Genomic DNA, 14,203 nt, shown 5'->3' on the forward strand with positions numbered 1-14,203 from the left:
TAACCACTATACCAAACTGGCTTTCTTTGTTTTGCCTTGGTGCAACTCCCTTTCCTCTTCACAATTCTATGAGTGGGCAGAGAGCAGAGGTCAGACTTCCTCCCCAACGCATTATCTAAGTCAAAAAAGTGCACTAAAGGTGAGTTAATCACTTTTCACATTGTTTCAGGAACTTTCTCTAAATGATATTAACAATCATTATTATTGTTTTATTATTTAAAATATTTAGTAACGTTACCTAAATAATCATGTGTAGGAATTACTAATAAAACAGTTTTCATGTTCCTTGCTCTGGGCTTGCATGGATAACCATTTCTGCTTGTTTTCTGCTTTTTTTGTCTGTAAGACAAACCTTATTACTTTATTTGTTGCATGTACCATCTTGTTGATTGTGTTTGACTTAAACCATGTAATCTGCCTTGGATCTCAGTGAAAAGACAAGGTATAAATATGGGAACGAAATACATATGTGTATGTAGCCAAAACGATTTTTTTTTTGCTTGCCCTAGTCTCATAAAATACTTTTCTTGGATTCTTTCACCTCCAACCTAAGTCCATTCATAACTACGTCAGTGTGGCATAACAGTTAGTGGGGCCTATTTGAGTTCTTTATAGACTCTTGCATACTGCTGGGTGACTTTGGACCAGGCATTCTCTCTCAGCCTCAAAAGCATTATTTGGAGGGCAAAATGGGAAATCCAGATGTCCCAATCTAGCCTTGCAAAAAAGAGCGAGATAAAATGTGATCTATTCCTGTCTATATATTCTACCCTGAGAGTCGGACTCCACTGTGCAACTGAACAACAAAGTATATTCTACTTATTTAAAAACAGACAGAATTAGCAACCCATAGCAAAATGTCACAGAGTTTCATCTCAGCCACCTGCTCCAAATCTCCCCTCAGGTGTTAAGTGCTGAGACTGACAGTGCTGCATGGTACAGCTGGGTAAGAAGAATCCTGTTCCCCCAGGTGTCCAGCTACAGCAATGTCACCTCAGTCTTGATGCTCATCAGTGAGGGGATGACAGGGGAGGTAATCTGGAGTGATGTTCCTGGAGTTGGGTGACAGGGAGAGGAGGGTTCTTGTCACCCACCCAGCCTCCTGCCTTCAGTGCCATCACCAAACCAATTCTTTCCCCCCACCCCCACCCCCTCAGAGCACTGAGTGAGGTGGTGGCGGGGGGGGGGAGCTGCTGGTTTCCCCACACTCACCACATTCAGGTTGTCATGCAGGGATATTGGACTTTCAGCTGGAGACACAAGGCTTGTGCTTTATAGTTCGGTTAATCCAGCAAGGCAGTCCTCCCAGCAGATGCTGGAGCTAGGCTATAATCAGGATCCCACAAGGAAGTACTATTCTCAGAGCACTGTTCTATGTCCACTGGTGATTTTTGCACAGCGAGCTTGAAGCTTTGCTTCCCTTGTGTCATCTCAGCTCAGGCTTTCTGCCACCACTGTCCCTGCAAAGCTGAGAAGTGTGTATTCTGGGGACTATGGTGCCATATTCACATTCTGCCTGATGAATAGCCTCTTGTGCTTCTGGATCAATGTCAGCAGGTGCCTCCTGATTCCTTTGGTCCTCCTCAGCCATAGCCTTCCAAGTCATGAGACTTCCTTGTGTGAGAAGAGGAGTTGCCTAGCAATCCTCTTCCCCACTTCCACAGCAGCAGGGTGGTTTTTTAGGATTTTTTAACCCTCTATTTTGGAGGAAAAGTTTATTTTTTTATTTCTAAAATCCTGGGAGTCTCCCATGTTCCAGGAAAAAAAAATCTGCCTCTGTCAATGTGGCCCCAATCCATGGATATAAGAATCTGCAGATGGGGGCACACTTTACTATTAGAATATATATTACTAAAAATTAAATAATTGTATTTATTGTTAAAAAAATAGTTACAGACTATTAACTGAAGACATCCTTAGGCAAATGACCAGTGGGATTTTAGAGTACTTTTAAAAATTGAAGAATTGTCACACTCCTTCCCACTTTGTATCACACAATTCCTTTTGGCAGCCACATTAGTTGCAAAATCATATTTTCTGACATTTAGAATTGTCCTTCATTGGACTGTCTTTTATAAAAAACTGGCTTCTGAAATTTTCTATTCATATATCATGTAGGTATATGCAGCATGTGTCTGCTACTTTAACCCATTCCAATCATTGGAGTATTGGTACTTCTACCATACATATGGGAAAGCATGCTACAGGGGACTTTCTCTATATTCATGATCAATTCACACTATTTTGTGTGAATGGATCAGGAAACATTATGTTCCAGCATCAAAACCCAGATTTTTAAGGGGACGCATTCATGCAAAGTGAAGCTGGAAAATATGCATGTTGCTCTTTTCACTCAGAATGGTGGCCATACATATAGAGAGCATTGAACATAATACAGTCTCTTTTATTAGGCATTCTGAAATTCTCAGACTGTAAATACACATGAAAATCACTGTTTGGGGTCATTACCATTATTTACTGGAATGGTTACAAGAGTTGGGATTCTTAGCCATTACGAGAAACAGCACATGATCTAGATGATATTAACAATCATTATATTGGTTTTATAATTTAAAATATTTAGTAAGTAAGGTTACCTAAATCATCTTGTATAGGAATTACTCTTGAAACAGTTTTATTTAGTAAGTAAGGTTACCTAAATCATCTTGTATAGGAATTACTCTTGAAACAGTTTTCATGTCCCTTGCTGTTTTGGAAGTCTCCCCTTTCCATTGAAAACTGATTCCACTGCACAGCCCTGAATGAATGTTGGAACTCCAGCATCCAGAGTTCCACTTCAGGTGTGACTTGGTTTCTTCTGTATTGGGATGTTGGAATGTATTATAAGGGAATCTTTGTTTCTCAGAGATTGAAGTCAAAATATCCCCTATCAGAGCTGAACAAATACCAGGATCGTCTGGGCTTACATGGATAACCATTTCTGCTTCCTTTCAAGATTCTGTAAGACAAACCTTATTACTTTGTTGGATGTACCATCTTGTTGCTTGTGTTTGACTTAAACTGTGTAATCTACCTTGGATCTCAGCAAGAAAGGCAAACTATAAATAAGGGAAAGAAATACATCATGATTCTCTCCATAGCCAAAACTTGATGATGTTTGTTGTTTTTTGCTTACCCTAGTCTCATAAAGTACTTTTCTTGGATTCTCTCACCTCCAACTTAAGTCCATTCATAACTACCTCAGTGTGGCATAACAGTTAGTGGGGCATATTTGAATTCCTTATAGACTCTTGAATACTGCTGGGTGACTTTGGACCAGGCATTCTTTCTCAGCAAGCATTATTTAGAGGACAAAACGGAGGCAGGGAAATCCAGATGTCCCAATCTAGCCTTGCTGAAAAGGGGGAGATAAAATGTGATCTATACCTGTCTATATATTCTTCCTCTTTTAAACAGATAACAGAATTGGAGGCCCATAACAAAATTACACAGACTGTCGCCTCAGCCACCTGCTCCAATTCTCCCCTCAGGTTTTAAATGCTGAGACCGGCAGTGCTCCAAGGCACAGCTGAGTAGGAAGAATCCTCTTCCCCCAGGTGTCCAGCTGCAGCAATGTCACCTCAGGCTTGATGCTTATCAGCGAGGAGATGAGAGGGGTGGGAGTTTGGAGTTATGCTGCTGCTAATGGGAGAGTAGGGTTCTTGTCACCCACCCAGCCTCCTGCCTCCAGTGCTATCACCAAACCAATTCTCCCCCCGCCCCCTCCCCCCAAAAAAACCCTCAGAACACTGAGTGAGGTGGTGTCAGCGAAGGGTTCATTGAAGTTTCAAAATGATCAGACTTGTCTTTGTTAAAAACTAAGTTACATTTATTGATAACTACAATGTTACTCTTAGCATGGATTCATTGGAACTGATAACAAACAGCTTGAACCATTGGCATTTATGAATACACTTCAAAGGATTTGGGTTTTAAACTATTTCCCATAATAAACTACAGACAGTCTCTGCAAGTAACACTTTCACATGCCCGGTTATCTTTCACAGTTGATGGTTACATCCCCCTCCTGGTGATGTGCTTGCTCTGCTCAGGAGGCGCCTGGGAAGTTAGCTGAGCACTCTGCACTTCAAAGGCCTCGCTGGGCTTTGGAACTTTGGTAATATCCATTCTCACCCTCCCCCCGTTACTATGCAAGGTGCCTAGATTAGTAGCATAGAGATTTATTAAGCAATCAGGTTAGTAAGCAGTAAATAATGAATTCAGGAATCAAATGTAACTTCAATTAAACATAGTCTGACATCAGGGGGTGCAGCTGATGGTTTCCCCACACTCACTACATTCAGGTTGTCATGCAGGGATATTGGGCTTTCAGCTGGAGACACAAGGTTTGTGCTTCATAGATCAGTTAATCCAGTAAGGCAGTCCTCCCAGCAGATGATGGAGCTAGGCTGTGATCAGGATCCTGCAAGGAAGTACAATTCTCAGAGCACTGTTCTATATCCACTGGTGGGTTTTGCACAGCCAGCTTGATGCTTTCCTTCCCTTTTGTCATTCTAATAGTAAAGTGTGCCCCAATCTGCAGATTCTTATATCCATGGATTGGGGCCACATCAACAGAAGGCAGATTTTTCCTGGAACATGGGGGCTCCCAGGATTTTAAGTGGGGATTTTAGGGGATTTTTTAATGTGCCCTCATCTGCAGATTCCTATATCCATGTATTGGGGAGGTAAGGTCTGCCACCACTGTCCCTGCAGAGCTGGAGAGTGTGTGTTCTGGGGCCATGGAACCACATTCACATTCTGCCTGGTGAATATTTCAGGATCTAGTGGCAAGGTCTCTCTTTAAGGTTCAGGCAGAATAGCCTCTTGTACTTCTGGATCACTGTCGGTAGGTGCCTCCTTTGTCAAGTCTGCTGTATTGTTATTAACATGTAGTCCAACTCTGGTTCAGAAGCAAGGGATTCTGGGCTCTTACTGAATACCGATACTGCTAGCTACCTTTCCTCCCCCCCTCCTCCCCTTAGCTATGCCTTTGTTGTGTAGTCTGCTTTGAAATGCTGATATGTGAACAAGATTGTGGAGCCTTATCAAGCTGGGTGTCTGTGAGAGTGTTAAGCGCCAAGGCCTTGGCTTGGGAACGAGGGAGTAACATCCTTGTGCGAAAATATCCTGCATAGAGTGCCCTGCCTGTAGGAATCCTTTGATCTATACCTTAAATGCTTGGTTACTGTCCATGTACCCCAGTCCTTCAATCTCTATCATGGTCTTCATTTCTGCGTTCAATAAACTAGTAACTTTGTTTCAACCAAAGACTTGTTATTGAATTCATCTGACTTGACATTTTGAAGGACTCCCTATTTTGGAGTTCAACCTTTCCGGCAACTGAAAAGGCAATGTCCGACCAGCCTCCGGACAACGGAGAACTCCCAACAAGAGCGGAGGGGGCCGAGACACCCTGGCACATTCACACTGGCAGAAGGACTGCGGCTTCCCCTCCCCAGTTTCAGCTGGTAGTTACTCCCCGGCAATACCAGCCGAGGACCTCGACCACGCTAATGGACCAGGCCCCGATCCGCCGGGAGGCGATCATGACCCACCACACCAGGCGGGTGCAGCTGGCCGAAGCCGCGGCTACCAACCTGGGCGAGCCGGAGGAAGGAGCCGAGGCGACCGTGACACAAGCCCCGGGCAGCGGGAGCGAAGGTGCGGAGTATGAAGAGGAGGATGGGGGGCGGAACCCCAAGGACCCGCCCGACGAGGACTACCAGATGTTCCGGTCAATGGTCCGCCGCGAGGTCGACGGGGCATTGAAGGACCTCAAGGAACAACTGCAGACCCTAACCGCCCAGCTGGGGAGAGCGTTGGGGGTAACCAGGACCCGCCAGCAACAGCCGGTGCCAGCGGGGCCGCGAGGACAGCCGAGCCAACCTCCACCCGTCGCCCCAGCGGGCCCCCAAGTGCCGGTGGCGCTCCCCGCGCCGGTGCTGCCCCAAGCGCTGGCGGCCCCCACCCCGGCCAGGCAGCGAGACCTAGGGGGGGTTGAGAGCTGGACGCAACTTTCGACGGGGATCCGGAGGAAGTGAACTATTTTGCAATCCAAGCGAATAGCTACATGCACTACTGGGGAGATCTGTTCCCTGATTAGGTGAGCCGAGTGGACTATTTGGGGTCGAAGCTGCGGGGTCCTGCTAAGAAGTGGTATGTGAGCCTGTGTGAAACCAACAGCCCGCTCCTGCACTTCGTGAACACGTTCGTGCAAGCTCTACTGACCCAGTACGAGGACCCCCTGCAAGAGGCCAGAGCGCTTTCAGCGCTGCGGAACATGAAGCAGGGGGCCCGATCCATCCGAGAATATGTGGCAGATTTCCAGGCGAACGCCACCCAAGCCCGGAATTGGAATGAAGTGATGAAGATCGAGCACTTCACTAACGGGCTGAACCCCAACATCCTGGAACGGGCTCTCACCCAAGCCCAACCAGACACGCTAGTGGGGTGGATCCAGCTCACGGGAGAGGTGGAAACCAACCTGAAAAGAGTGGCCATGCTGCGCCAGGCGCTGCCGGCGGGCAAGGGGGGACCCAAGACCACCCTGGGGAAGGTCGACCCCCCTAAAGCCAAGAAACCGCCGGCGGTCGCTCCGGCGGGGCCCCGCCATTGCTTCCGGTGCGGCGACCCAAGTCACCTCGCCTCCAACTGCCCTCAGCCTCCCTCTGGGACCGCCCCGGCGCCGGGGTCAATCAGGCAGAGCACCCCGGCCCCAAGAAGGCCCCTGGCCGCCCTAAGGATGCGGCGAAAAGCAGTGCGTTGATGGTGCAGGAGGAGCTGCAGGAAGAAGAGGTCCGCCTGTCCGCGGAACTGGCCGACCTCGCATGGGAAGAGGAGCCGGCGGGAAACGACTCCGACATGCTTTGAGCGGTGCCAACCATCAGGTCGATCGGGAAAAGGCACCACTAACGGTAAAAACCACGGGAAGACTGTACTTTGTGATGGTAAAACTATTGAACCCAAAATTGAAAAGATTCCTGCAGATTCGAGCCCTCATAGACTCAGGGCGCAACCGGGAACTAATCTCCCCCAAGGTGGTGGAGGCCCTGGGACTGGAGCGCGCACAACTGCCCCACTCCATGTTGTTTGAGCAGATGGACGAGTTGGTGATGGGGGGGGGACCGTGTACGCAGGAAACAGAGCCATGCCCCTTGGGGATTGAGGGCCATTGGGACCTGGAGACTTTTGTCATTGCCCAAGCGTGCAGCTATCCCGTGGTGTTGGGAGTGGGGTGGCTGGAAAAACATGAGCCCCTTATCCGCTGGAAGGCACAGACCTTCAGGTTCCCCGATCCAGACTGTAGCGGGCACCTATGGAACCCGGCATGGGGGCCGCGAGCGCCCGCCGCCCAAGAGAGGGCGTGCGTCCTGGTAGAGGAGGTGCACCAGATCCCGAGCGCCTATCGCGACCTGATGGAGGTTTTCAGCGAGCGGGAGGCCAACCAATTACCCCCCTCATCGGAACACAGACTGTGTTAAAGAGCTAATCCCCGGGGAAAGGCTGCCCCGGGCCAAACTCTACCAGATGGGGTGGGCTGAGAAAAAGGAACTGCGCAAATTCTTAGACTTGAACTTAAAGAGGGGGTTCATCAGACACGCAATGACCCCCCACGCGGCCCCAGTTTTGTTTAGAAAGAAGAAGGATAATACGCTTAGACTTTGCACCGACTTTCGCGGGATAAACGCGATATCAATGTCCAATGCCTACCCCATCCCCCTCTTCAAAGACTTATTGAACACGGTGGCGGGGGGGGGAAATCTTCACAAAACTCGACTTGAGAGACGCGTACTTCCGAGTGCGCATCAAAGAGGGGGGTGAGTGGAAGACGGCGTTCAACACCCCAATGGGACAATTTGAGTATTTGGTTATGCCGTTTGGGTTGCAGGGGGCGCCTGTGGTATTCATGAACTTTATAAATGATGTGTTGAGAAAATTTCTGTACAAGGGGGTGGTGATGTACCTGGATGACATCATTATTTACTCGCAGGATGAGCAGTCCCATGTAAAATTGGTGAGGGAGGTGCTGGCCACCCTGCTAGAGCACCATCTGTATGCCAAACTGTCTAAATGTGAATTTCACCGCACTGAATTGGACTACCTCGGATTCCGAGTGTCCAGGGACGGACTAGCCATGGACCCTGCGAAAGTCCAGGCGGTCTTAGAGTGGGCTCCCCCGAGGACACGTAGACAGCTCCAATCATTTCTCGGATTCTCCAGTTTTTACAGAGGATTCATTGAGGGGTTCGCCCAGATCGCCCTACCCCTGACTGACCTCCTCAGGACAAAGGGGAAGGGGGAGGAAGCGAAATGCCCTGTGGCCAAGCTAAACTGGAAGCCCGCTTGTCAGGCGGCTTTCAACAGTCTCAAGCAACTGTTCACTAGCGAGCCAGTCCTGAGCCACCCAGATGAGCAGAAGGGCTTCGTGGTCCAATGCGACGCTTCCGACGTCGCCGTAGGAGCCATTCTCATGCAGAGGGATGGGGAGGGGAAGCTACGGCCCTGTGCTTACATCTCGCGGAAGTTCTCTGACGAGCAGAGAAATTGGTCAGTGTGGGACAAGGAGGCTTTCACAGTCATGTTTGCACTAAAAACCTGGAGATCGTGGTTGGAGGGAGCTAAGGTGCCCTTCGAGATCTGGACTGATCACAAAAATCTCGAAGCCCTCACCGGGAAGAGGAAATTAAGTGAAAAGCAAATCCGGTGGGCAGGATTCTTTTCAAAGTTCATTTCACCCTAAAACACATCCCGGGGACCCGGAATTTCTTAGCGGACGCCCTATCCAGGCTCCCGCAACACGAAAGCCAGAGGGAAGAGGTGGTTGACTTGCTAATTTCCCCCACGCAAGTGGCGGCCATGGTCACCACCCGCTCACAGAAAAGGAGGGAGCTAGACGGGCTCAGCCGCGAGCGCATCGCCTTGGAGACCGAGAGGGAGGGAGGTGGGCGGCCCGAGGGGGTGCAGAAGGGAAAGGACGGGTTGTGGTACAAGGGGGAGAAACTCTACGTACCGATGTCACTGAAAAGGGAAATCTTGCAACTGTGCCATTCGTCCAAGCTGGCCGGTCACTTTGGCTATGTAAAAGCCTTGCACTTAGTGAACCAGCAGTTTTGGTGGCCGTCTCTATGTAAGGACGTGTCAGAATTTGTGACCGGTTGCCCGGTGTGCATAATGGCGAAGAAGAGAGGAGGGAAGCCCCCGAGTCTCTTGCTGCCACTAGAAACAGCCAAATGCCCCTGGTCCATTGTGTCCATGGATTTCATAGTAGAACTCCCTTCGTCGAGGGGGAAAACAGTCATTTTGGTGGTGGTGGACACGTTCTCAAAACAAGCCCATTTCATCCCCTGTGCCCAATTACCCACAGCCATGAAACTGGCCACCGTATTCTTTGATCACGTGGCCAAAATCCACTCAATTCCAGACAAGGTTATTAGTGACCGGGGGCCTCAGTTTGTTGCCACCTTTTGGCGGGAGTTCTGCAAACTGTTAGGAATGGAGCAGGGGCTAAGCTCAGCATACCACCCCCAGACGGACGGACAGATGGAGAGAGTGAACAGGGTGCTGGAACAGTATTTGCGATGCTTTGTGAGTCAACGCCAGTCCAACTGGGTAGACCTCCTCCCTTTTGCAGAATATGCCTATAACAACAGTGCTCACAGTTCTACTAAAGCCTCCCCCTTCTCCACAGTATTTGGGTATGAGGGAAAACCAATCCCGATGCTGCCGGGGGGGGGGGGAAGGTCCAGGGACGGGCTCTGCCTTCGAGCAGTGGTGGCAGGGACCTGGCCAGTGCTGGCCAGCTATCCAGGAAAACTTAAAAACAGCAAAAGAGGCTTACAAGAGGCAATACGACAAGTCTCACGTGCCAGTCTGGGAACTAAAAGTTGGGGACTCAGTATACCGGTCAACGAAAAATCTACCCCTTTCACAACCATCCAGGAAGCTGGCTTTTAAATTCGTGGGGCCCTTTAAGATCAAGCGGGTAATTAACCCAGTAACGGTGGAATTAGATTTGCCTCCGGCTCTTGGTAAAATCCACCCTGTATTTCATTGCAGCTTACTTCGTCGAAGCCCGCACTCGACTGATTGGCACCAATCAGAGTCAACGAAGCACAGTTCCAAAACACAGAGCCATAATCAGGAGCAACCTCGAGCCCGCGCCGTAGGGGGGGCTTAGGGGGGGCAGTATGTCAAGTCTGCTGTATTGTTATTAACATGTAGTCCAACTCTGGTTCAGAAGCAAGGGATTCTGGGCTCTTACTGAACACCGATACTGCTAGCTACCTTTCCTCCCCCCCTCCTCCCCTTAGCTATGCCTTTGTTGTGTAGTCTGCTTTGAAATGCTGATATGTGAACAAGATTGTGGAGCCTTATCAAGCTGTGTGTCTGTGAGAGTGTTAAGCGCCAAGGCCTTGGCTTGGGAACGAGGGAGTAACATTATTGTGCGAAAATATCCTGTATAGAGTGCCCTGCCTGTAGGAATCCTTTGATCTATACCTTAAATGCTTGGTTACTGTCCATGTACCCCAGTCCTTCAATCTCTATCATGGTCTTCATTTCTGCGTTCAATAAACTAGTTACTTTGTTTCAACCAAAGACTCGTTATTGAATTCAGCTGACTTGACATCCTGATCCCCTTGGTCCTCCTCAGCCTTAGCCATTTGATCCTTGGGCTCCTCTCCTGAAGACTCCAAGTCCAAGTCATGGGACTTGCTTGTGTGAGTAAAGGAGTTGCTTCCTGATCCTCTTCTCCACTTCCACTACAGCAGCGTGTTTTTAAGGGTTTTTTTAACACCCTATTTTGGAGGGAAAGTTTAAAATCCTGGGAATCACCCATGTTCCAGGAAAAATCTGCCTTCTTTCGATGTGGCCCCGATCCATGGATATAAGGATCTGCAGATGGGGGCACACTTTACTATTAGAATATATAATAATATAAGTAAATAATTGTAAGTGTTGCAAGTTAGGCTTGATGAAGCAAAGTTCTAATCCAAAGTGTGGAGAGGTTACTTTATTAACACAGCAAAAGGTACCAAAAAATGGAAATAAGAGATGTGCATTTACTGTGTCTTTTCTCATCATGCTCACTTGTGAGTTTTGAAGAAACAACTGTAAATTTGTATGTGTGCATGGTTATATTCAGCTATAGATTTATTGATCTTTAGAATTTCATTAAGGGCTCTTCTGAGACAAATGGGAACTGTCAGTGAATAAACAAACTAACAAGCACACAAACAAACATATATAATATGCTATACTTCCCTTTTTCTTTTTCTCTTATGTGTAAAAGAACATCCTCTTATTTCAGTGTGAGATGTGTGCTCCAGATCTTAGAACAAGTAAATGAACCAAGCTATTATTGATTCAGATAATGGCCATATCATTTATTGTTAAAAATAGTTACAGACTATTAACTAAAGACATCCTTAGGCAAATGACCTGTGGGATTTTTTTCATGGAAGAATTGTCACACTCCTTCCCACTCTGTACCACACAATTCCTTTTGGCAACCACTTTAGGTGCAAAATCACATTATTTTTTGGCATTTAGAACTGGCTTCTAAAATTTGCTATTCAAATAATCATGTAGGTATATGCAGCATGGGTACTTCGGTGACATCCTGTGTCTCACTGCTACTTTTACCCTTTCCAGTCATTGGAGTCTTGGTACTTCTACCTTACATACTGGGAAAGCATGCTTCAGGGGACTTTCTCTATATTTCTGATCAATTCACGCCATTTTGTGTGAATTGATCAGGAAACATTATTTTACTTTATTTGATTTATATCCTGCCCTCCTTGCCAAAGCAGGCTCATATTTCCTAGCATCAGTACAGACAATTAGAAACCCAGACTTTTTAGGGTAAACATTCATGCAAACTGAAGCTGGAAAATATGAGTGCTGCCCTTTTCACTCAGAATGGTGGCAATACATAAAAAGCATTGAACATAATGCAGTCTGTTGTATTATGCGTTCTAAAATTCTTGAGCTGCAAAAATATATGAAAATCACTGCTTGTGATTATTACCATAATTTTCTGGAATGGTTACAAAGATCTGGGATTCTGAGGCATTATGAGAAACAGCACTCTATAAATTCCATCTAGTGCTTTGTGTTCAGATGATTACCATCAGAAGAGGCTGGTGCCTTATTTCTCTATGCTTCCCCCCCCCTAATTTCCTAGGCAGTGGCTAGGGGAGGGAGGCTTTCAGGAGGCATAAACCAAGTGCAAAATCTGACAAAGCTGTGAGTCTGGCTAGTTCCTTCTCTTTTCCTCCTTTTGTCTTTGGGTACAGCCCTTTTCCCTCCCAATCCACGGTTCTGTAAGATGGATGACAGGGGGCATGTTGTTCAGGGGCCTATAGAATTGGACCCCTTGGCCCAATTCAAATGAAACTGTTGTGTTTTTAATGGCCAGACAGAACTAGGTCACCTGAAATGTTGATATCACTTTCTCAAAAAACAGCTCCTCCAGCACACCCCCAAAAGTCCCCTCTAGGGAATAATTAAACTTGAATAATTCTAGAATCCCAGAAAAACCAAATCAGTATCCTGATTCCGGGAGGGGGGGCACAAATACCATCATAAACTTGAATTCCAAATCTAAAAATGCATGCCCAACTTTCCTGATCTGCAAGGTGTAAGTGGTTTACCACTGCCTGCCTCTGTGTTGTGATTCTGGTATTTTTTGATGGTCTCCTCTCCCCAGGCCCAACATTCCATATCTTCCGAGATCTGAGGATATTGGGCTAGCCTGGGCTACCCAGATTAGAGCAATCTGCCAGGTAGAAATGGCAAGATTATTATGTCTGAAAGTGGTTATTCCAAGGTTTCCTGTACATACACAATCCTGTATATACTTTCAAGCAAGTCACATTACCTCACAGGAAAAAAAAGAAATTTATTTTTCAGACAACATAGAATTATACCAAACATGTGTGTATTCTTAACCTCAGTATTACTTCTGTTGATTCATTAAACTGATTTGTTTTCTACTCCCACAGGTCACGTTAAATTCATTCCCTACTTCTCCATGGAAAATCAAAGTATAGTAACAGAGTTTATATTAGCAGGGTTCTCCAATAATCCACAGATGCAGATTATTCTGTTTTTGGTGTTTCTCATAATCTATGCAATGACACTGTTAGGAAACTTGGCAATCATGTTGGTGATCAGGATAGAGGCTAGCCTTCACATCCCTATGTTCTTCTTTCTTAGTCATCTAGCCTTTGCTGATATTTGCTACTCCTCTGTTACTGTCCCAAAGATGTTGCAAAACTTCACAGCAAAGCAGAAAACCATTTCCCGGGAAAGATGCATCGCACAGATCTTCCTCCTCCTCCAGACTGGTTGTGCTGAAGCTGCTCTGCTTTCGGTGATGGCCTATGACAGATATGTTGCTATATGTGTCCCTTTGAATTATTCAAGAATCATGATACAGCAAACATGTAGACAGTTGGTATGGGCAGCCTGGACAGCAGGTTCTTTAATGGCTGTGGCCAACACATTGCCATTAGTGGATCTGAGCTTCTGTAGAGAGAACACCATCCACCACTACACCTGTGAAATTCCATCCCTCATGCCTTTGTCCTGCAGTGGAACTCACACTAATTATATGTTGATGCATACCTCTAGCATTCTATTTGGCTTAATGACATTTTCCCCCATAAGCATCTCTTATAGTTATATCATCTCCACAATCCTGAGATCTTACCCAGCAAGGAGCAGGAGCAAAGCCTTCTCCACCTGCAGCTCCCATCTCATTGTGGTTCTTTTGTTTTATATTACAGCTTTTGCCCGGTATTGGATGCCACATTCTAAATCCACCACAGTCCTGGAAACAGTGGTTTCTATCCAGTATACCATTTTAACTCCCATGCTGAATCCCATCATATACTGCTTGAAAAATCATGAAATTAAAACTGCTCTGGTTAAGCAAATTAGAAAACATAGGTAATGCTTCAGTACAATTTACAGTTCCATTACAATAGAGCCAAGTGCAAGACCAGTAGTATATTAAAGATTAACAAAACTTTCCTAATTTTTATGACAAGAAGGCTTTGACTCATAAATCAAGATATCTTGGAACAGGAAGGAATGGAAAGCAAAGCCTCGTTCTGCTCTGTATTAAGAGAGAGCGCACTATTCTGATGCCCCCCCCCCCCCAAGCTGGTAAGCATGAGGCTGGCGTCTGAGCATT

General features: G+C 46.7%; 1 protein-coding gene across 1 annotated transcript; it reads left to right on the forward strand.

Annotated features, from left to right (window-relative positions):
• The first annotated feature begins 13,036 nt into the window (after positions 1–13,036).
• Positions 13,037–13,960, forward strand: LOC132583472 (olfactory receptor 8S1-like). The gene has a single exon (XM_060255105.1). It carries the CDS (start codon positions 13,037–13,039, stop codon positions 13,958–13,960), a length of 924 nt encoding a protein of 307 aa, XP_060111088.1.
• Positions 13,961–14,203: the final 243 nt, after the last annotated feature.

Source organism: Heteronotia binoei, chromosome 15 (genome assembly GCF_032191835.1).
Source record: "Heteronotia binoei isolate CCM8104 ecotype False Entrance Well chromosome 15, APGP_CSIRO_Hbin_v1, whole genome shotgun sequence".
In the NCBI taxonomy this organism is placed as follows: Eukaryota; Metazoa; Chordata; class Lepidosauria; order Squamata; family Gekkonidae; genus Heteronotia; species Heteronotia binoei.

What these genes read in the sequence shown, in the direction of transcription:
- LOC132583472 (XM_060255105.1), top strand. Translation starts at nt 13,037, where the DNA reads ATGGAAAATCAAAGTATAGTAACAGAGTTTATATTAGCAGGGTTCTCC.